The 22,085-nt window shown below is 46.9% G+C and overlaps 1 protein-coding gene and 1 long non-coding RNA gene across 3 annotated transcripts; one reads left to right on the top strand and one right to left on the bottom strand.

Annotated features, from left to right (window-relative positions):
• Positions 1–275: 275 nt before the first annotated feature.
• Positions 276–5,227, bottom strand: LOC140715238 (uncharacterized). 2 transcript variants are annotated; one of them, XM_073027138.1, is made up of 2 exons: positions 5,176–5,227; positions 276–2,822 (listed from the first exon to the last, which is right to left on the bottom strand). In XM_073027138.1, the coding sequence occupies exon 2, from the start codon at positions 2,293–2,295 to the stop codon at positions 589–591; it is 1,707 nt and encodes a 568-aa protein (XP_072883239.1). In that variant the 5' UTR covers positions 2,296–2,822; positions 5,176–5,227; the 3' UTR covers positions 276–588. The 2 variants fall into 2 exon arrangements, with proteins under 2 accessions (XP_072883239.1, XP_072883238.1); XM_073027137.1 differs by lacking the exon at positions 5,176–5,227 and adding an exon at positions 4,933–5,166.
• Positions 5,228–5,412: 185 nt separating this feature from the next.
• Positions 5,413–21,508, top strand: LOC140715237 (uncharacterized). The gene is made up of 3 exons (XR_012096088.1): positions 5,413–5,512; positions 10,021–10,237; positions 16,668–21,508. It is a non-coding gene; the product is annotated as an uncharacterized lncRNA (long non-coding RNA).
• The last annotated feature ends 577 nt before the right edge of the window (positions 21,509–22,085 follow it).

Genomic DNA, 22,085 nt, shown 5'->3' with positions numbered 1-22,085 from the left:
CAGACAGTAGTGTCTTCTAACAACCCAGCTGAGACAGTAAAAATAGCCCATAGCCTTGAAACGAGCAGGGAATAAGGAGGTTAACTACCAATGTCCTATAGATTTGAGGGACAAAAGAGCATGCCATAAATACCTGCAGTCAGTTCATTATCTTCAATCTGCAGAAAGTCATGCAGGAAATTCAAGGGAAACCTCTTTAGCCACAGAGTGGTGACTGTTTGGAGAGCGAGAGGTGAACCGCAGGGATGGATTTAAAAGGACTGCCATGGAACAGAAAAACAGGCAGGGACCAGTTGGACTAAGTTGACTTCCTACTCTACACTGGGTGTGTTGTAGATTCACTAGGTACCTGAGACAGAGTTTAAAATAGAACTGATTTATTAGTCTCAGATTCAGAACATTAAACTCCAGTCCCATTCAAGATAAACAACAGTGGAAGAAACCATCCCTCTCTCCCATGCCCAGAACTGGGTGTGATGAGCAGCACCAATAATTACAGAGTTCGACACCAACAGTCACTCGTGAACTTGCCTCTGGATTCAGCAACCAAGATGGTTAAATGTCCAACATGCAGCTTATTTCAACTTTTTATCCAGTGTGAACTCGGTAGTGCGTCACAAGGTGGGATAACCGAATGAATCCCTTCCCACAATCTGAGCAGGTGAACGGCCTCTCCCCAGTGTGAATGGACTGGTGTGCCAGTAGGTAAGATGACTGAGTGAACCCTTTCCCACAGTCTGAGCAGATGAACGGCCTCTCCCCAGTGTGAATGGACTGGTGTGTCAGTAGGTGAGATGACTGAGTGAACCCTTTCCCACAATCTGAACAGGTGAATGGCCTCTCCCCAGTGTGAATGGACTGGTGTGCCACTAGGTGAGATGACTGAGTGAACCCTTTCCCACAATCTGAACAGGTGAACGGCCTCTCCCCAGTGTGAATGGACTGGTGTGTCAGTAGGTGAGATGACTGAGTGAACCCTTTCCCACAATCTGAACAGGTGAATGGCCTCTCCCCAGTGTGAATGGACTGGTGTGCCAGTAGGTGAGATGACTGAGTGAACCCTTTCCCACAATCTGAGCAGGTGAACGGCCTCTCCCCAGTGTGAATGGACTGGTGTGTCAGTAGGTGAGATGACTGAGTGAACCCTTTCCCACAATCTGAACAGGTGAACGGCCTCTCCCCAGTGTGAACTCGCTGGTGTAGCTTCAGTTGAGATGACCGAGTGAATCCCTTCCCACAGTCCGAGCAGGTGAATGGCCTCTCCCCAGTGTGAACTCGTTGATGTAGCTTCAGTTGAAATGAACGAGGAAATCGCTTCCCACAATCTGAACAGGGGAACGGCCTCTCCCCAGAGTGAACTGACTGGTGTGCCAGTAGGTCAGATGACCGACTGAACCCCTTCCCACAGTCTGAGCAGGTGAACGGCCTCTCTCCAGTGTGAACTCGCTGATGCTCCTTCAGCTGAGCTGACAGAGTGAATCCCTTCCCACAGTCTGAGCAGATGAACGGCCTCTCCCCAGTGTGAACAGACTGGTGTGCCAGTAGGTGGGATGACTGAGTGAATCCCTTCCCACAGTCTGAGCAGATGAATGGCTTCTTCCCAGTGTGAACTGACTGGTGTCTTAGTAGGTTGGATGACTGAGTGAATCCCTTCCCACAGTCTGAGCAGGTGAACGGCTTCTCCCCTGTGTGAACTCGCTGATGTACCTTCAGTTGAGATGGCCGAGTGAATCCCTTCCCACAGTCCGAGCAGGTGAACGGCCTCTCCCCTGTGTGAACTCGCTGATGTACTTTCAGTTGAGATGACCGAGTGAATCCCTTCCCACAGTCCGAGCAGGTGAACGGCCTCTCCCCTGTGTGAACTCGCCGATGTACCTTTAGTTGAAATGGCCACATGAATCCCTTCCCACAATCTGAGCAGGTCAATGGCATCTCCCCAGTGTGAACTGACCGGTGTACCAATAGGTCAGATGACCAAGTGAATCCCTTCCCACAGTCTGAGCAGGTGAATGGTTTTTCCCCATTGTGAACTGACTGGTGTTTCTGTAGATGAGATGACTGAGTGAATCTCTTCCCACAGTCTGAGCAGATGAATGGCCTCTCCCCAGTGTGAACTGACTGGTGTGTTTGTAGGTGAGATGACTGAGTGAATCCCTTCCCACATTCAGAGCAGATGAATGGCCTCTCCCCGGTGTGAACTCGCTCGTGTGTCTGCAGTTCAGATGACCGAGTGAACCTCTTCCCACACACGGAGCAGATGAACGGCCTCTCCCCGGTGTGAATTTTCTGATGCATCTTTAGCTTGGATGGCAAAATGAATCACTCCCCGCAGTCAGAACAGGCAAACAATCGCACTATGGTGTGAACTTGCTGATATACCTCCAGGCTGGATGACTGAATCGATCCCAACTCACACACAGAGCAGGTGGATGGCTTCGCCCCTCAGTGTGGTTCAGCTGAGTGAGTGAATCCCTTCCCACACTGTGAGAAGATGAATGATATCAGCCAGTTGTCAGTTCTCTGGCGATTCATCGAGTCAGATGTCAGATGTAGCGAGTCCGTTGCTCAATCAGTGTGTGTAAAGAACTGATCGGCAGTGAACAATTGCTGGTGTGTTCTCAACACCCTGGTTCCAGTGGATTTCCCTGAGTTACAACAGATAACTTCATTTCAGACACAAGGCACATTTTCAGCTGGGAAAATTTCAAGGATCAACAACAGATGTATGGGTGTTACAAAGGAAATAAATGGCCACTCCTTAAATAATCAGACGCGTTGTTGTGTTTGAGATTCCCATACACAAATTCTTGGCCATTTCTCACCTGTAAAAGGATTAACAAGATATCAGTGGGTGAAGGGTAACAGTTCAGATGAGATCATTTTAATCTTTGTGGTGAGCCCTCACATCACACTGTTACAGCGAGGTTCAACCCAAGCTGGAAGAACAATTCCTCATCTTCTGACTGGGCATGGCTCAGACACTCAGTTCTCTAACTATCTTCCTGTCTGCATCAGAACGGGCCTTTTCTGTCCATCATTAAACTGTGACTTGACTCAATTTGTCTCTCACTGGCCCACCTCAGGGGTGTGTGCTTAGCCCACTGCTCTACTCTCTATATACACATGACTGTGTGGCTAGGCCCAGCTCAAATACCATCTATAAATTTGCTGACGATACAACCGTTGGCAGAATCCCAGATGGTGATGAAAGGGTGTATGGGGGTGAGATATACCGGCTAGTTAAGTAGTGTCGCAGCAACTACTTTGCACTCAACGTCAGTAAGACCAAAGAACCGACTGTGGACTTCAGAAAGTATAAGATGAGGGAACACAAACCAATCTTTATAGAGGGATCAAAACTAGAGAGAGCAAGCAATCCCAATTTCCTTGGTGTCAATATCTTTGAGGACCTAACCTGGACCCAACATATTGATGCAGCTATAAAGAAGGCAAGACAGCAATTTATATTTCCTTAGTGGTTTGAGATTTCTGGTATATCACCAAAAACGCTTGCAAATTTCTACAGATGTGTCATGAATTGGTTGCATCACCGTCTGATATGAGGGGGCTGCTGTACAGGGATGAAGTAAACTGCAGACTATTGTAAAATTACTCAGCTCCATCATGGGCACTACCTTCCGTAGTATCCAGTATCCAGGACATCTTCAGTGACCCAGAGCACACAGGACATGCCGCCATTACATTTACACCACACGCTGACCCGCAAAGCAAACAGCATTATGAAGGACCTCACGCACCCCTCATACAAACTCTTCTGCCTCCTGCCATCTGGCAAAAGGCACAGAAGCATTCGGGCTCTCACCACCAAACCATGTAACAGTTTCTTCCCCCAAGCCAACAGACTCCTCAATACCCAGAGCCTGGATTGACACCAACTTACTGCCCTCTACTGTGCTACTGTCTTGTTTATTATAATGCCTGCCCTGTTTTGCGCACTTTATGCAGACCTGGGTAGGTCTGTAGTCTAGTGTAGTTTTTTGTGTTTTATGTAGTTCAGTGTAGTTTTTGTACTGTTTCATGTAGCACCATGGTCCTGAAAAACATCTTGTTTTTACTGTGTACTGTACCAGCAGTTATGGTCGAAATGACAATAAAAAGTGACTTGACTTGACTCTTCTCAATGGTACCATCAGGAAAGAGATACAGAAACCTGAAGACAAATACTCTGTGATTCAGGAACAGCTTCTTCCCCTCTGCCATCCAATATGTAAATGGACATTGAACCCACAAACACTACCTTACTACTTTTTTTATTTCCTATTTTCTGCACTACTTATTTAATTAATATATATAGTAATGCAGTCTTTTTTCTCTATTATCATGTATGCATTGTCCTGCTGCTGCAAAGCTAACACATTTCACGACATGTGCCAGTGATATTAAACCTGATTCTGATTCTCCAGTAGTATTATTTCAAGTTGTGGTCATGCCCACAGCTAGAAAGAGCACATGATATCACACGGCTGCTCCTGGAAACGTTCTAATAACTCTGACCCCTCCCCCATGTGATTTACAATGGTGAACTCATTGATAGCGGGGGGGGAGCTCTAGTCTTTTTTATTGGAGTGTGGCAATTTTGTGATGAGAACTCTATAGATTACTCGTTACCTAGGGCAAAAGTGTTTGTATCATTATATAACCAGAGAGAATGGTACGTGTTCTGACAGGTAGAAGGGTCTAGAACAAGAGCAGGTAAAACAAAGGTGGTTTTCTCAAGAACTAAAGTTGATGGAAGAATGTTGTCTATCTTCCCCCATGCAGACCAGCTGACATTTTCATAAACTGGGAGATAGACTCTTCATCTGAGATTACATTGGAACCGTATGTTTGTTCCGAGTTCCTAATCCTTCGATTTAGGTAGCTGGAGCTCGGCTCCTATTCCCTCCGCCTGTGATTCCAAACACGACTTACGGGGAAAGTGCTGGAAGTGTCACCCATGGCTGCCTCTGTCGCTCACGGTCCCGGTGATGGGCATACGCCGAAGTGGCGCCGGCACCTTCGCTCATCAGTAGAAAACTCCCTGGGGCCAGGCTACGGATCATGAGGCTGAGAGAGGGGGAAAGGACCGGTGTACCAGGCCACCTTGTATCCGAGCTCTCAGCGATGGTCCCCCGGACGCGGTAGAGACGCTGGAGCTGTTAAACCCTTTCCTACCTGGGGCTGCTGGTGCTCGAGCCTTTTGTCCAGTAAGCGCATGCGCGATTCTCCGGCTCTGTCTTCACGCCTGCGCGATTTTCGGTTTCCGTCTTCACGCCTGCGCGATTTTCGGGTTCCGTCTTCACGCCTGCACAATTTTCGGGATCCGTCTTTACGCCTGCGCGATTTTCGGGTTCCGTCTTCACGCCTGCGCGATTTTCGGGTTCCGTCTTCACGCCTGCGCGATTTTCGGGTTCCGTCTTCACGCCTGCGCGATTTTCGGGTTCCGTCTTCACGCCTGCGCATTTGATCGCTAGGTCACCGAAGGCGATTTCTGAATCGCGAAGGTTTCCGGGTAAGCGAGGTGCCATTAAGTTAAGTCAAATCAATTAAGTTTATTGTCCTTTAACTATATACATATTGTGATATTCTGAGTGGGGGCGTGGTCGAAAGCCCGCCCCTGCATTTCTAATTACCTGTACTGTTTGTTGTTCTTGTGTCAAAATGCTTTTATGGGATTATGGTGGGAAGTTCCATTTCGTTTATTGTTACATTTTAGCTTGGGTTATACAGTTATTTGTTTGTGTATTTGTGGGTCACCCTAATCAGGGTGTGTGATGGTCACCTCCCCCGTCGGCGTGAGACTGGCTGAGTTCACTCTCCGGGTCATGGTGCCCGGTCTGTTTTGTGTCCATCACAATAAAGCTGTTATTGAGTTAAAGAGCTTCCGCATCTGTCATTATGGACCAAATACTTGCCACATTATTTGCCGTCAAACGAGACAATGTTTCTCCGGACCAGGGTGTAAAACACAGTATTACACACAACACACGTATAACTTACAATAATTCAGGAAAGTAAGAATTGAATTGACTTTATTACTTACATCCTTCATATACACGAGGAGTAAAAATCTTTACGTCTCCGTCTAAACGTGCAATGTGCAATTTATAGTAATTCGTAATAAATAGTACGTACAACAGGACAGGCAATATAACATAGAAATACAATAGTATCAGCATTGATTATATCCATTACGCAAATTAATTACGCATAGATAACCAAAGTAAAGAGCATAAATTAAGTATCGTAAGATGCAATACAAATTCTCCAGTGACACTTCGAATGCGATGCGGCAGGGAGTTCTGAAGCCTAATGTCCCGAAGGAAGAAGTTGTTTCCACTCTGACTGTTCTTGTCTTTGTGCATCGGAGTCTCCTGCCTGATGGTAGAAAGTCAAAGAGGATGCTGGATGGATGGGTGGGATACTTGATAACATTAAGGGCCCTGCGTAAGCAGAGCTCCTGATAAATGTCCCCGGTGGGTGGTAGGGAGATCCCCGTGATCCCCTCGGCCGTCCTCACAGTCCTTTGTAGGGACTTCCGGCCCAATGCTCGACTGCCCCCATATCAGAAGGAGAGGTTATATTGAGGGACCAGGTGGGGTCGCCCGTGATGCGAACTCCCACTATGAAGGGGCCATGTATGCGCGGGGGCGGGGTGGTTCATCTGCACCTTCCTAACGTCCACGATCATTTCCTTCATCTTCTCCACGTTCAGACTTAAACTGTTTTCACGTCTGTCTACCAGCCTCTCCACTTCCTCTCCGTACTCCGGCTCATCATCGTTGCTGCTGAGGCCTACCACGGTTGTGTCATCCGCATACTGTTTGAGCTGGATCCCGTAACACGGTCAGCGGTAGGAACAGCAGCGGGCTGAGCACACAGCCCCGGAGAGCGCCAGTGCGCAGCGTAATGGGACTGGAGTCTAGAGCACTAAACATGGCCTTTCCGTTAAGAAGTCTAGGACCTGTTGCAGAGGGAGGCGTTGAGACCCAGCGAGAACAGTGTCCCCACCAGTTTCTGGGGTATTATAGTTTTAAATGCCGAGCTGTAGTCCATAAACAGCAACCTGGCAAATGAGGCCCCATTTTCCAGGTGGGACAGGACAGACTGGAGGGCAGAGGCTAAGGTATGGTCACGGGATCGATTCAAGCGATAAGTGAACAGGAAAGGGCTCAGTGTAGCGGGGAGAAAGACCCATGACCAGCCGCTCAAAGCATTTCAAAATGGTTGCTATTAATGGCACAGGACGATAGTCATTACTGTCGCCTTCTTTGGCAGTGGAATGATGGTTGCCGCTTGGAGGCCGAAGGGACAATGGATGTTGAATAGATCTGTCAGCAGCTGATTGAGCCGGGCTGCATGGTCTTTCAGAACCCGACTTGGTATTTTATTGAGCCCCGCAGATTTGCCTGGGTGACCCTGGCCAGGATCAACCTCACGGAATGTTTGCTCCCCTGGGGGAACGGGTGCCTTCCTCGCCAGCACTTTGCTCTGCGCATCAAACCAGGAGTAAAAGACATTCAGCCTGTCGGGCAGCGAGGCGTCCTAGTCGATGAAGCGCAGCGTGGACTTGTAGTCTGTAATCTTCCGAATTCCCTGCCACATGCGCCTCGTGTCTCTAGTATCTCAGAAATTGTTTATTGACTATTAGACCATAAGACATGGGAGCTGAATTGGGCCATTCAGCCCATCGACTGTGCTCTGCTATTTCATCATGGCTGATCCCGGATCCCACTCACCCACATACAACTGCCTTCTCGCCATGACCTTTGATACCCTGATCAGTCAAGTAACTGTAAATTTTCGCTTTAAATATGCCCATGGTCTTGGCCTCCACAGCTGTCTGTGGCAGAGCATTCCACAGATTCACTACATTCTGGCTAAAAAAATCCTCCTTACCTCTGTTCTAAAGGATCGCCCCTCAATTTTGAGGCTGTGCCCTCTAGTTCTAGTTCCATAGGAAACATCCTATCCACATACCCCTTATCTAGTCCTTCCAACATTTGGTAAGTTTCAATGAGATCCCTCTGAATTCTTCTAAATTCCAGTGAGCGAAGGCGAAAGCTGCCAAATGCTCCTCATATGTTAACCCCCTCATTCTCTGAATCACCCACGTGAACCTCCTCTGGACTCTCTCCAAAGAAAACACGTCCTTTCTGAGATATGGGGTCCAAAACTGTTGACAATACTCCAAGTGCAGCCTGACTCGTGTCTTATAAAATCCAAGTACTATCTCCTTGTATTTATATTCTATTCCCCTTGAAATAAATGCCAACATTGTAGTTGCCTTCTTTACCACAGACTCAACCTGTAAATTAACCTTCTGAGGGTTTTGCACAAGGACTCCTAAGTCCCTCTGCACCTCTGATGTTTGAATATTCTCTCCATTTGGATAATAATCTGCACTTTTGTTACTTTTACCAAAATGTATTATCGTACATTTCCCAACACTGTATTCTATCTGCCACATTTTTGCCCATTCTTCCAATTTGTCTAAGTCCTTCTGTAATTACATTGTTCCCTCAACACTACCTTCCCCTCCACCTATCTTCATATCATCTGCAAACTTTGCCACAAAGCCATCGACTCCATTATCTAATTCACTGACAATGTGAAAATTAGCGGTCCCAATACTGACCCCTGAGGAACACCACTAGTCACTGGCAGCCAACCAGAATAGGCCCCCTTTATTCCCACTCGCTGCCTCCTGCCTGTCAGCCATTCCTCTATCCATAACAGTATCTTTCCTGTAATGCCATAGGATTTTATCTTGTTAAGCAGCCTCATTTGTGTCACCTTATCAAATGCCTTCTGAAAATCGAAGTAAATGACACCCACTGCCTCTCCTTTGTCCACTCTACTTGTTACTTCTGCGAAGAACTTGTAACGGGTTTATCAGGCAAGATTTCCCTTTACAGAAACTATGTTGACTTTGACTTATTTTTATCATTAGTCTCCAAGTTCCCCGAATCGTCAACCTTATCAATGGTTTCCAACACTTACCTAACCATTGAGGTGAGGCTAACTTTATTATAATTTACCTTTTTCTGTCTTCCTCCATTCTTAAAGAGTGGGGTGACATTTGCAATTTTCCTGTCCTCTGGAATGCATCTGCCATCTGTTCTGCAACATCTCTCAGAACTCTGGGATGTAGTCCATATTACTTATCCACCTTAAGACCTTTCAGTCTGCCTGGCACTTTTTCCTTTGCAATAGCCATGGCACTCACTCCTGCTCCCTGACACTCATGGACTTCTGGCACACTGCTAGTGTCTTCCACAGTGAAGACTGATGCAGAATACTCATTTAGTTCATCTGCCATTTACTTGTCCCCCATTACTATCTCACCAACATCATTTACCAATGGTCCAATATCAATTCTCACCTGCCTTTTACTCTTTATATATCTTAAAACATTTTTTGGTACCCTGCTTTATATTATTGGCCAGTCTGCCTTCATATTTCATCTTTTCCCTTCTTATGGCTTTTTTTAGTTTCCTTTCGTTGGATTTTAAAAACTTCCAAACCATCCAACTTCCCACCCACTTTTGCTACATTATATGCCCTTCCTTGGCTTTCATGCTGTCTTTAACTTCCCTTGTCAGCCACGGTTGCCTACTCCTGCCATTCGAGAATTTCTTCTGTGGGACATATCTATCCTGTGCCCTGTGAACAATTCCCAGAAACCTCAGCCACCTTTGTTTTGCTGTCATCGGTATTCCCCTCCAATCCACCTGGACAAGCTCCTCTCTCATGCATCTATAATTTCTGTTATTCCATTGCGATACTAATACATGTGACATGTGCTTCTCCCTCTCAAACTGCAGTATGAATTCAATCATATTATAATCACTGCCTCCTAAGGGTTCCTTTACTTTAAGCTCCCGAAAACAATCTGGATTATTACACATCACTGGAGACAGAGGTGGAGTTAAGGTGGCGCTAAACGATGACTCCTTTGCTTGCATCTTCGGAAACAGCTCTATTTCCATCTTTAATATCTTTATTTTTCCCTTTCAGGGTTCTTTTGAAGACCCTGACCTGGAGTTACACGCTGACTTACCATTGAGGTTGTGGGAATGGGACCCGCTCTCGGGGTTTCAGGACTGGCTGTTGTTTGGCACACCAAGGTTTCACCCTGAGAGCCAAGCTCGTGTTTGGAAGCTTAAGATCTCGGGACTCTGGAGACGGGAGGATCGAGGGTCAGTGTCACGGCCGGAGACCCGTGTGTCGTTGGGTGAGTTGGAAAATCTACTGTTCTGCGCCTGAAGACCTAGGATCTTTGCAAACTTCAGGCACAGAGCTCGATAAAAGCAACAAAACCAGCTTTTAACATTGTAAACCAGCAAGTTGTTTGTTAGCAAACACGAGGAAAAATGCTGATGCTGGACTTCTCTAATTTCCGATAATGCCCCTCCTCCCTTCTTACCCCATCCCTGACATATTTAGCTGTTTGTTTTTTTTCTCTCTCTCTGCCCATCACTCTGCCTGTTCTCCATCTCCCTCTGGTGCTCCCCCCCGCTTTCTTTCTCCCGAGGCCTCCCATCCCATGATCCTTTCCCTTCTCCAGCTCTGTATCCCTTTTGCCAATCACCTTTCCAGCTCTTAGCTTCATCCCACCCCCTCCGGTCTTCTCCTATCATTTCGCATTTCCCCCTCCCCCCACTACTTTCAAATCTCTTAGTATCTCTCCTTTCAGTTGGTCCTGACGAAGGGTCTCGGCCCGAAACGTCAACAGCGCTTCTCCCTACAGATGCTGCCTGGCCTCCTGAGTTCTTTGTTATGTCTTTCTGCTCGCTGGGAAAATGGAGACACCTCCCTCTGCCCTATTAAGGAGAGAGAGAACCTGTGATATGTGGAATGCCGGATGAAATGCGAAGTCTTTGGGTTAACCGCAAGTCTGTGTCTTTGCTATTGCGTTGCCCAGGCTGCGTGCTCGGTGGTGCCGATGCTTGCGGGGAGAGGGGATCGTTGCTTGCTGCCGCTTATGCGTGGGAAGGGGAAGCTGGTGGGATTCTCACGTTTAACTGTTGTTCATACCTTGGGGCACTTCTGTTTTCATGGATGTTTGCGAAGAAAAAACATTTCAGGATGTATATTGTATACATCTCAGTGACATTAAATTTGACCTTTGAACCTGGTCTAAGAGAAGTTCAAGCACAAGCTGCTTTAAAAAGCCATCTCATAAGCATAAAATAAATTCCCTCTCTTGCACTCCGTCACCAACATGATTTTTCCACCCCCTTGCACATTGAATCCCTCATTACAATTGTGACATTACCCTTATTACGTGCCCTTCCCAGCTCTCTGCAATCTCAACCCCACATCTTGGCTACTATTTGGAGGTCTACAGTATATATGATTCCTATAGTGTTTTTTAAAAATATAGGAATGTAAGAATACAAGAAATAGGAGCAGGAGTAGGCCATCTGGCCCTTTGAGCCTGCTCCACCATTGAATAACCATTGATCATGGCTGATCTCGCCATGGACTCATCTCCACCTACCTGCTTTTTCCCCATAACTCTTAATTTCCCCTACCATGCAAAAATCTATCCGACCTTGTCTTAAATATATTTACTGAGGTGGCCTCCACTGCTTCATTGGGCAGGGAATTCCACTGATTCAGCACCGTCTGGGGAAATCAGTTCCTCCTCATCTTTGTCCTAATTCTACTCCCCTGAATCCCCTAGTTCTAATTTCACCTATCAGTGGAAACAACTTTCCTGCCTCTACCTTACCTATCCCTTTCATAATTTTATATGTTTCTATAAGATCTCCTCTCATTCTTCTAAATTCCAGTGAGTACAGTCGCAGGCAACTCAACCTCTCCTCATAGTCTAACCCCCTCATCTCTGGAATCAACCTGGTGAACCTCCTCTGCACCGTCTCCAAAGCCAGGGTATCCTTCCTCAAGTATGGAGACCAGAACTGCATGCAGTACTCCAGCTGCAGCCTCACCAGTACCCTGTACAGTTGCAGCATAACCTCCCTGCTCTTGAATTCAATCCCTCGAGCAGTGAAGGCCAACATCCCATTTGCCTTCTTGATAGCCTGCTGCATCTGCAAACCAACCTTTTTGTGATTTATGCACAAGCACTCCCAAGTCCCTCTGCACAGCAGCATGCTGCCATTTTTTTACCACTTAATAATAATCTGATCTTCCATTTTTCCTTCCAAAGTGGATGACCTCGCATTTACCAATATTGTACTCCATCTGCCAGACCCTTGCCCATCCACATAACCTATCTATATCTCTCTGCACCTCTGTATAATTTGCCTTTCTACTCAATTTAGTATCGTCAGCAAACTTAGATAAACTGCACTCGGTCCCCTCTCCCAGATCATTAATGTATATCGTGAACAGTTGTGGGCCCAGCACTGACCCCTGTGGCACACCGCTCACCACTGATTGCCAACCAGAGTAACACCCATGTATCTCAACTCTCTGCTTTCTATTAGTTAGCCAATCCTCTGTCCATGCTAATACATCATCCCCAACTCCATGCATCCTTATTTTATGGATAAGACTGTTATATGGCACCTTACTGACTGCCTTCTGGAAATTCAAGTAGGTAATGAACATCTTTTCTCCTCTATCCACTGTGCTGATTATATCCTCTAAGAACTGCAGTAGGTTTGTCAAACAGGACCTGTCTTTGCTGAATCCAGGCTGCATCTGCCTGATGGATCCATTTCTTTCCAGATGTCTTGCTATTTCTTCTTTAATGATAGCTTCAAGCATTTTCCCAACTACAGATGTTAAACTAACTGGCCTATAGCTTCCCGCCTTTTGCCTACATCCTTTTTTGAACTGTGGCGTGACATTCGCCATCTTCCAATCCACTGGGACCTGCCTAGTGTCCAGAAAATTTTGGTAAATTATCACTCTTCTACACTTCTGCCATTTCTTTCAGTACCCTGGGATGCATTCCATCAGGACCAGGGGACGTATCTATCTACAGGCCAACAAGTTTGCTCAGCACTATCTCATTAGTGACAGCTATGGTATGGAGGTCCTCACCTCCCATCACATCCATAACATCTCTCTTTGGCATGTTAGAAGTGTCCTCTGCTGTGCAGACCGACAGAAAACAGTCATTCAAAACCTCATTACCCAATACCAATTCCCCCTTCTCGTCCTCCAAGGGACCTACATTCACTTTAGCCACCCTTTTCCGCTTTATGTAATTATAAAATCTTTTACTATTCATTTTTATATTTTGTTCTAGTTTATTTTCATAATCAGCTCCCCTTTCTTTATTGCTCACTTAGTGGTTCTTTGTTGCTTTTTAAAGTTTCCCCAGTCTTACAGTTTCCCACTACCCTTGGCGACTTTGTACGCACGAGCTTTTAGTTTGATGCCTTCTTTTATTTCCTTAGTTATCCAAGGCTGGCTCTCCCCACCCTCACTGTCCTTGCTTTTAACTGGAATATTCTTTTGTTGAGCACCACAAAAAATCTCTTTGAAAGTCTTCCACAGTTCCTCAACTGTCCCACCATGTAGACTGTGTTCCCAGTCTATAGTAGTCAGATCCTCCCTCATCCCATTGTTTAGGCATAATACACTGGGTTTCGATTGAACAATTGTACTCTCCATTTGTACGAGAAACTGTAGCTTTACCTATGTTTTGTTTACTCCGCCCACAAAGATTCAACATTCTCAGACCCCATGTCACCTCTTTCTAAAGATGTGATTCCATCTCTTACCAACAGAGCCACACCACTGCCTATGCCTTCCTGCCTGTCCTTTCGATACAAAGTATATCCTTTGATATTAAGCTCCTAATTATGACCTTCTTTAAGCCAGGACCCAGTGATGTCCACAACGTCATACCAACCAATCTCTAAGAATTCTCTGAGAATGCTTCCATTTTGCCCTCCTGATGGAGCGGGAAAGCACGGTACTTGCTTCCCTGAGAGCTGTCACGTCCCCCCCCATCTAAAGGCAGCATCACGATTCCTCAGCTGTGAATGGATCTTCAGTAAACCGTAGTTTCAGATTTGCCCTCATCCTAAATACACTTCTCTGCGTAGCTGGCCACAGAATCCGCATATTCATCGATGTTAACGTGGTTGCCATAGGTAACAGCCTCCCTGAACATTCTTCATTTCACATTTTCAAAACAGTCCTGCAACGCCAAGATTGCTCCCTCAGGCCAGGATTTCGCCACCTTTAGAGCCTGCTCGGCCAGTTTAAGCTGTGATTTATATGTTAGAATTAGCATAACAGGTAAGTGATCCGAGAGCCCAGCGTGGGATCAGGGAGCTGTCTTATATGCACGTGGCATGCTAGTGTAAACCACGTCTTGTGTATTTTCACCTCTGGTAGCGAAACCAAACTGCTGGTGGAATTTAAGCGGCACTGTTTTAGGTTCACATGGTCACCAGAGACAATCACCCCAACCATCGGGTGTTTGGTTTGAAAGTCACTGTTGGAGTGTAGAACTCACACAGCGCCTCGCCGACATTAGTGGGTGGGGGGGGTGGTGGATATATAGCTACCAACACAATTATATTGAACTCCCTCGGTAATGAAATGGTCTGCACTTGACTAAAATGAACTCAACACACCAGTCCTTATTTACGTCAAAGTGTCTGAAAGCACTGGTTTCCCGCCACATTCGTCAAAAATAGCCAATGTATTGATGTAGAAAACTTAGCAGCTACTTTAACACAGCAAGCTCCCACAAGCAATACTCGATATACACAGATGTCCAAGTCCAACTCAGTTACATTATAAAACACAGGAGATTTTCAGATGCTGGGAACACAAAGCGGTGAAGGAACTCAGCAGGTCAGGCAGCATCTAAGCAGTTCAGACGTTGGTGAAGAGCCTTGGCCCGAAACATCGACTGTTTATTCCTCTTCGTGGTTACTGCTGAGGACCTGAGCCAATAAGGTGTTGAAGGTCATCAGGTGACACAGAGCCAATACACTGAAACACGTGTCAACTGGTAAGGAATGAATATAAAAGAGGTTTTGATTACAGAACAAATGAGGAGTTACAGAAAGTGAGACTGACTGTTATGATAAAAACAGCAGGGACCCAATAGATGAGTTATATAAATGTTACCAGAGGAAAGGAGAATACACAACTGCTTTTGCGTTCCAAAGGGTGAATGGATCTACATTACAATGAGATAATTTAGAACTGGAACCCACAAATAGATGGATAAATGGATAAGAGAATCTAGTTGGAACTGTTTGACCCCAGTGACCGGACACACGGATGCTCAGGAAAATGACTTGAGCTCGGGAGAGAGCAGGACAAGAGTTGGATTTTAATTTTAGGGATACTTCAGAGGCAGCTAAAAGTGTTTTCCCTTTGGGTGTCCTGTGGGGGAAATGTGGGTCAGGGCAGAAACCAGCTGAGAGATTGTAGAAGTAACATCATGCCGGAGTGAGCCTGCACCCATTCAGGGTGCTAAAATTACGGAAAACCCCGGAGGTCGGAACAGACCGTTTATCGTGGCTGGTGTGGCCGAATAGATCAGCTTCACTCAGTCACCCAGAAACAATGAACACGTTCGCACGCACAGGATTACTAGGACAAACGTTAGTTGGTAGATGGACAAGCCTGCAAAAGCGCCCAATCTCGTGATGTCACCAATAAACCCAGTGTATAGGGCATCTGCCCTCCTGTAAGTTTTTAGGCGAAACCAGCAGAAACCGGTTTTCTGGTCCGTTCTGATCGGCAGAATCGAGAAACCCCAGGATCGAGTGCTGTCTGGATTCTCCCGCCTTGTCCAGCAGCTCATTCTTCACTTGGCAGTCTCCTGAAGTCGGCAGCTTCCAGAACCATCCTCAGGTGCTGACGTAGCTTTCTGAGTCTCTCTCACCACAACTTCTCCTTCAGCTCCCAGGGTTCGGGGTGAACATCAACTGGATCTGCCACCTCAAAGTTCCGATGTTCTGCATTTGAATAGTGCCGCACTTTCCTTGTCTCTTGCTTGTTTTTCCGGCTCTGGGCGCAGTAAATCCAGTCGGGAATGCAATGGTTCAGATGGAAAGAAAGCTGTGGTGGTTTGTGGGGTTATTCAGTACCCGAACAAAAAACAGCTTCTTCTAGTGTGTATGTCACCATTCAACTTTTTTTGAACTATTGAACAAACACATATCTACAAATAAGCATCGGCTATCAGTCTACAGTTCACTGCAGAATGGTAAATACCTGTATTAACAATACCAGGGGTAGGAGAGAGTCGGAGCAAGAGAAAAAAGAAACAAAAAGCACGGACATACAAACACAAACACACATGTTCCACATCACCCCTCAATGTAGATTTACATCTATTTTAAATAAAATCACAGTCCTCAGTAAATCAGCTCAAGTTCTACATTTTAGCAGGCCCCTGTATGGGCCTCTCACTGTGCCAGCTACACTGTAACAGAGTTCCATCTTTCCAAGTAAGAGTCCATTTTCGGTTGTAAACTGGCAGTGATATTTTCCACACAGTTCACTCCTTTCAGTCTCTGTCTCCATAGTTCCAAAGTGGGTGGGTGAGATTTAGGCCAGCTGACAGTTATCATTTTATGAGCAATCAGAATCAAGACTCTTAACATGTATAATTTATTCATCTCTAATGCAGATTGCGGGAGGTTGCCTAAAATTAAATGACTAGGTTCAAAGGGTATACTTATATCTAAAATCCTTCTTAAATCCAGGAGCTATGGATGACCACGGAGGTGCGTGCGCTGCTGAGGACCCGCGACTCCGCCTTCAGAGCAGGCGACAAGGCAGCCCTAACAACAGCGAGGGCCAAACTGTCCCGAGCCATCAGAGGGGCAAAGTGGGCACACGCCCAACGTATCCACAGCCACTTCTAGGACAGCGGCGACACGTGGCGCATGTGGAAGGGCATCCAGGACATCACCAACTACAGGACAGCATCACCTGACTGTGCGGGTGATGCCTCCCTCCCAGATGCGCTCAACAACTTCTACGCTTGTTTCGAGGCGGAAAATGACCACCCCTCCTCCCAATGACCAGGTGTTGTGTCTTACTGTGGCTGTGCTCAGTTCTGGTCACCTCACTACAGGAAGGATGTGGAAGCCATAGAAAGGGTGCAGAGGAGATTTACAAGGATGTTGCCTGGATTGGGGAGTGTGCCTTATGAGAATTGGTTGAGTGAACTCGGCCTTTTCTCATTGGAGTGACAGAGGATGAGAAGTGACCTGATAGAGATGTATAAGATGAGAGGCATTGGTAGTGTGGATAGTCAGAGGCTTTTTCCCAGGGCTGAAATGGTTGTCACAAGAGGACACAGGTTGAAGGTGCTGGGGAGCAGGTACAGAGGAGATGTCAGGAGTAAGTTTTTTATTCAGAGAGTGGTGAGTGCGTGGAATGGGCTGCCGGCAACGGTGGTGGAGGCGGATATGATAGGGTCTTTGAAGAGACTCCTGGATAGGCACATGGAGCTTAGAAAAATAGAGGGCTATGGGTAAGCCTAGTAACTTCTAAGGTAGGGACATGTTCAGCACAACTTTGTGAGCCGAAGGGCCCGTATTGTGCTGTAGGTTTTCTATTTCTGTCACGGCAGGGATGTGTACCAAGAGGGAGATTAGTGGGAAAGGACAAATTAGCAAGGGAATCACAGACGGAGTGATACCTGTGGAAAGTGGAGTGTGTGTGGGGGGTGGGAGGTAAAGGTGTGTTTGGTGGTCGGGTCCCATTGAACATGGCAGAAGTTGTGGAGAGTGATGCAATAGATGCGGAGGCTCATGGGGTGGTAGGTAACGACAAGAGGAACTCTATCACTGTTAACTGTTAAGATGGTAGGAGGGTGGATGACAGGGAAACGGAGGAGATGTGGGCAAGGACAGCATCAAAGGTGGAGGAAGGGAAACACCACTCTTTGAAGAAGACGTACATCTCTGATGTCCTGGAAAGGAAAGCCTCAGCCTAGGAACAGATACAGTGGAGACAAAGGAACTGAGAAAAAGGAATAGTATATTTACAGGAGACAGGGTGGGAATATGTATAGTCAAGATAATCATGGGAATCGGTAGGTTTATGGAAGATATTGGTAGGCAGATTTTCTCCAGAAATGGAGACAGAGAGATTGAGAAAGAGGAGAGAGGTGCCCGAAATGGACCAAGTGAATTTAAGGGCAGGGTGGAAGTTGATGAGCTCAGCAGGGGTGCATGAAGCACACCAGTGCAGTCATCGATGTACGTAACGCAGAAAGAGTTGGGGAGCATTACTGGGGAAGGCTTAGAACCTGGACGGTTCCACAGAGCCAACAAAAAGGTTGGCGTTGCTGGGGCCCGTGTGGGAGCCCATGGCTACCCCTTGAGTCTGGGGAAGTAGGAGGAGCCAAAGGAGCAATTGGTGAGGGTGAGGGCAGCTCTGGCAGATAGAGGAGTGCGACGGTACAGGGGAATTGGTCATGTTGTGTCTTTATTGAGAAAGAGCAGAGAGCTTTAAGGCCTTCTTAATGGGGGATAGAAATGTATATGGATTAAATATCCCTGGTGAAAATGAAGCGATCACGTTGTTGAGATCCAGAGCATATGAAGTGTCACAGATGTAGGTGGGCCGGGGCAAAACCGAGGAGGATAGGATAGAGTCGAGGTATGCGGACAAGAGTTCAGTGGGGCAGAAGCTGGAGGAGATAATGGGCCTGCCCAGACTGTCAGGTTTATGGATCTTGGCTAGTAGCAACCTGTGCCAATCAGAAACAAGCAAAGAGGAGTAGGGGGACTATGATTTTGATGGCAGTAGACGCGAGTTCTCGAGATTTGATGAAGCTTGCAATGGTGTCAGAGAAAGTGTCTTGATGATCCTGGGTGAGGTCCTTTTCAAGTAAGCGGAGATGTCTAACAGTTGCCAGTTGGCCTCAGCAAGGTAGAGGTGAGTCTGCCATACTGCAACAGGTTCCCTTTTGTCTATGGGTTTGATGATGGGGTTGGGACTGGTGCAGAAAGAGTGGAGAGCAGGGCATTCAGAGGGGGTAAGGCTCAAAGAGAGGAGAGCAGGGCATTCAGAGGGGGTAAGGCTCAAAGAGAGGAGAGCAGGGCATTCAGAGTGGGTAAGGCTCAAAGAGAGGAGAGCAGGGCATTCAGAGGGGGTAAGGCTCAAAGAGAGAGAGCAGGGCATTCAGAGGGGGTAAGGCTCAAAGAGAGGAGAGCAGGGCATTCAGAGGGGGTAAGGCTCAAAGAGTGGAGAGCAGGGCATTCAGAGGGGGTAAGGCTCAAAGAGAGAGCAGGGCATTCAGAGGGGGTAAGGCTCAAAGAGAGAGCAGGGCATTCAGAGGGGGTAAGGCTCAAAGAGAGAGCAGGGCATTCAGAGGGGGTAAGGCTCAAAGAGAGAGCAGGGCATTCAGAGGGGGTAAGGCTCAAAGAGAGAGAAGAGTGCTGAAGTTGAGCCCATTGATGTCTCCTCGGCAATTAGAGATGAAAAGATTCAGAGTAGGCAGAGAATCAGTCCAAGGAAGGAGGAGAGTTGGGAACGAAAGAAGGGGTCATCAGTGTGGGGTGGAGAATGCCTGCCAAAGAGATGGAGGTGACGGACAAAAGCTTGGCATTGTGACAGGCATGGAACTCACTGAAGTCCAGGTGAAGGGGTCAAAGGTTAGGCCCTTGCTAAGGACAGAACATTCTGCCTCAGAGGGGGAGGTCAGAGGAAATGGTGGAGGTATGGTGTATTGTAGCAAAGACACACCAGCATGTGGACAACACTCCCACCTGGTGGTTTTCTGCCCCAATGACAGATGCCCCCGTGGACAACACTCTCACGTTTCTTAACGGAATGACTACCCAAGCAAGGACCTGGACCCCATGCAATTTGCCTGTTGCCACAACAGGTCAACAGCAGATACGATCTCACTGCTCTCCACTCGGCCTTGTATCACCTGGACAATAGTAATCAGGCTGCTGTTTATTGACTACTCAATGCAGGAAGCTCAGCATTCTACCCTCAATTCTAATCAAAAATTTCTGGAACATGTGCCTCTGCACCTTCTGCTGCAACTGGATCCTGGACTTCCACACCGGGTAAACATAGTCTGTGCGAATTAGAAATAACATCTCCTTGTTGGCAAACAACTCTAGCACACCTGAAGGATCTGTGAAGGCTCATTGCTCTATTCTGATAGGTCCCTTGTGGACAACACTCCCACCCTGTGCTGTCCTGCCATAATGACAGGTCCTCTCTGGACACATTCCTACCTGGTTGTGTTCTGTTGTGGACAATACTGACACCTGGTGGTGTGCTGCCATAATGACAGCTCCCTCGTAGGCAACACTTCCACCTGGTGGTGTCCTGCCACAATGACACCCCCTTATGGACAACACTCCCACCTGGTGGTGTCCTGCCACAATGACACCCCCTTATGGACAACACTCCCACCTGGTGGTGTCCTGTCGCAATGACAGATCCCTTATGGACAACACTCCCACCTGGTGGTGTCCTGCCGCAATGACAGATCCCTTATGGACAACACTCCCACCTGGTGGTGTCCTGCCGCAATAACTGCATAAGAAAGGACCTGGACCCGATGCAATTTTCAAATCGTCACACTAGGTCTACAGCGGGGATGCAATCTCATTGGCTCTCCAGTCATCCTTGCCTCACCTGGACAATAGTAATGCTTCAGGCTGCTAATTAATGTAATAAACTCAGATTCAACACAATCATATGCTCAGTTCTACTCAGAAAGCTGGATCCTGGATTTCCTCATTTGGAGAACACTGTGTAGATCAGAAATAACATATTCTCGCTGACAGTCAACACTGGTGCATCTCAAGGATGCTTGCTTAGCCCACTGCTCTAGTCTCTCTATACCCACGATTGTGTAGCTAGACAGAAATCAAGCACTATCTATAAATTTGCCAGTGACACAACTATTGCAGAATTTCATATGGTAATGAGGAGGCGTACAGGAGTGAGGTAGATCAGCTGGTTGAGGGTATTGCAGCAACAACCTTGCACCCAATGTCAGCAAGACCAAAGAAAGACCAAGATGAGAAAACACACATCAAGGGATCAGAAGAGGTAAGGGTGAGCAGTTTCAAGTTTGTGGGCGTCAACATCTCTGAGGATCTATCCAGGCTTCAACATATTAGTGTAATTACAAAAGCATGACAGTGGCTATATTCCATCAGAAGTTTGAGGAAAATTGGTATGTCATCAAGGACGCTTGCAAATTTGAAAGGCAAACATGAGGTAATCTGCAGATGCTGGAAATTCAAGCAACACACACAAAATGCTGGTGGAATGCAGCAGTGCTCCCGGTGCGGCCTTTTATATATTGGTGAGACCCGACGCAGACTGGGAGACCGTTTCACTGAACACCTACGCTCGGTCCGCCAGAAAAAGCAGGATCTCCCAGTGGCCACACATTTTAATTCCACGTCCCATTCCCATTCTGATATGTCTATCCATAGCCTCCTCTACTGTCAAGATGAAGCCACACTCAGGTTGGAGGAACAACACCTTATATACCAGCTGGGTAGCCTCCAACCTGATGGCATGAACATTGACTTCTCTAACTTCCGTTAATGCCCTCCCCTTCTTACCCCATCCCTGATATATTTAGTTTTTTTTCTCTCTCTCTGCCCATCACTCTGCCTGTTCTCCATCTCCCTCTGGTGCTCCCCTCCCCCTTTCTTTCTCCCTAGGCCTCCCGTCCCATGATCCTTTCCCTTCTCTAGCTCTGTATCCCTTTTGCCAATCACTTGTCTGGCTCTTAGCTTCACCCCACCCCCTCCTGCCTTCTCCTATCATTTCGCATTTTCCCCTCCCCCTCCTACTTTCAAATCCCTTACTATCTTTCCTTTCAGTTAGTCCTGATGAAGGGTCTCGGCCTGAAACGCAGACAGTGCTTCTCCTTATAGATGTTGCCTGGCCTGCTGCGTTCCACCAGCATTTTGTGTATGTTGCTTGCAAATTTCTACAGTTATACTGTGGAGAACATTCTATTTACATCACTGTCTGGTATGGAGGGGTCACATCACAGGATCAGAGAAAGCTGCAGTAAGTTGTAAACTCAGCCAGATCCATCGTGGACTCCAGCATCCAGGACACCATCAAAAGGAGATGCCTCAAAAAGGTGGCATCCATCTATAAGGACCCCCATCACT

Source organism: Hemitrygon akajei, chromosome 23 (genome assembly GCF_048418815.1).
Source record: "Hemitrygon akajei chromosome 23, sHemAka1.3, whole genome shotgun sequence".
NCBI lineage: Eukaryota > Metazoa > Chordata > Chondrichthyes > Myliobatiformes > Dasyatidae > Hemitrygon > Hemitrygon akajei.
Note: the sequence above shows the minus strand (reverse complement) of the source record. Positions and strands in the feature narration are given on the sequence as shown.

What these genes read in the sequence shown, in the direction of transcription:
- LOC140715238 (XM_073027138.1), bottom strand. Translation starts at nt 2,295, where the DNA reads ATGCATCAGAAAATTCACACCGGGGAGAGGCCGTTCATCTGCTCCGTG.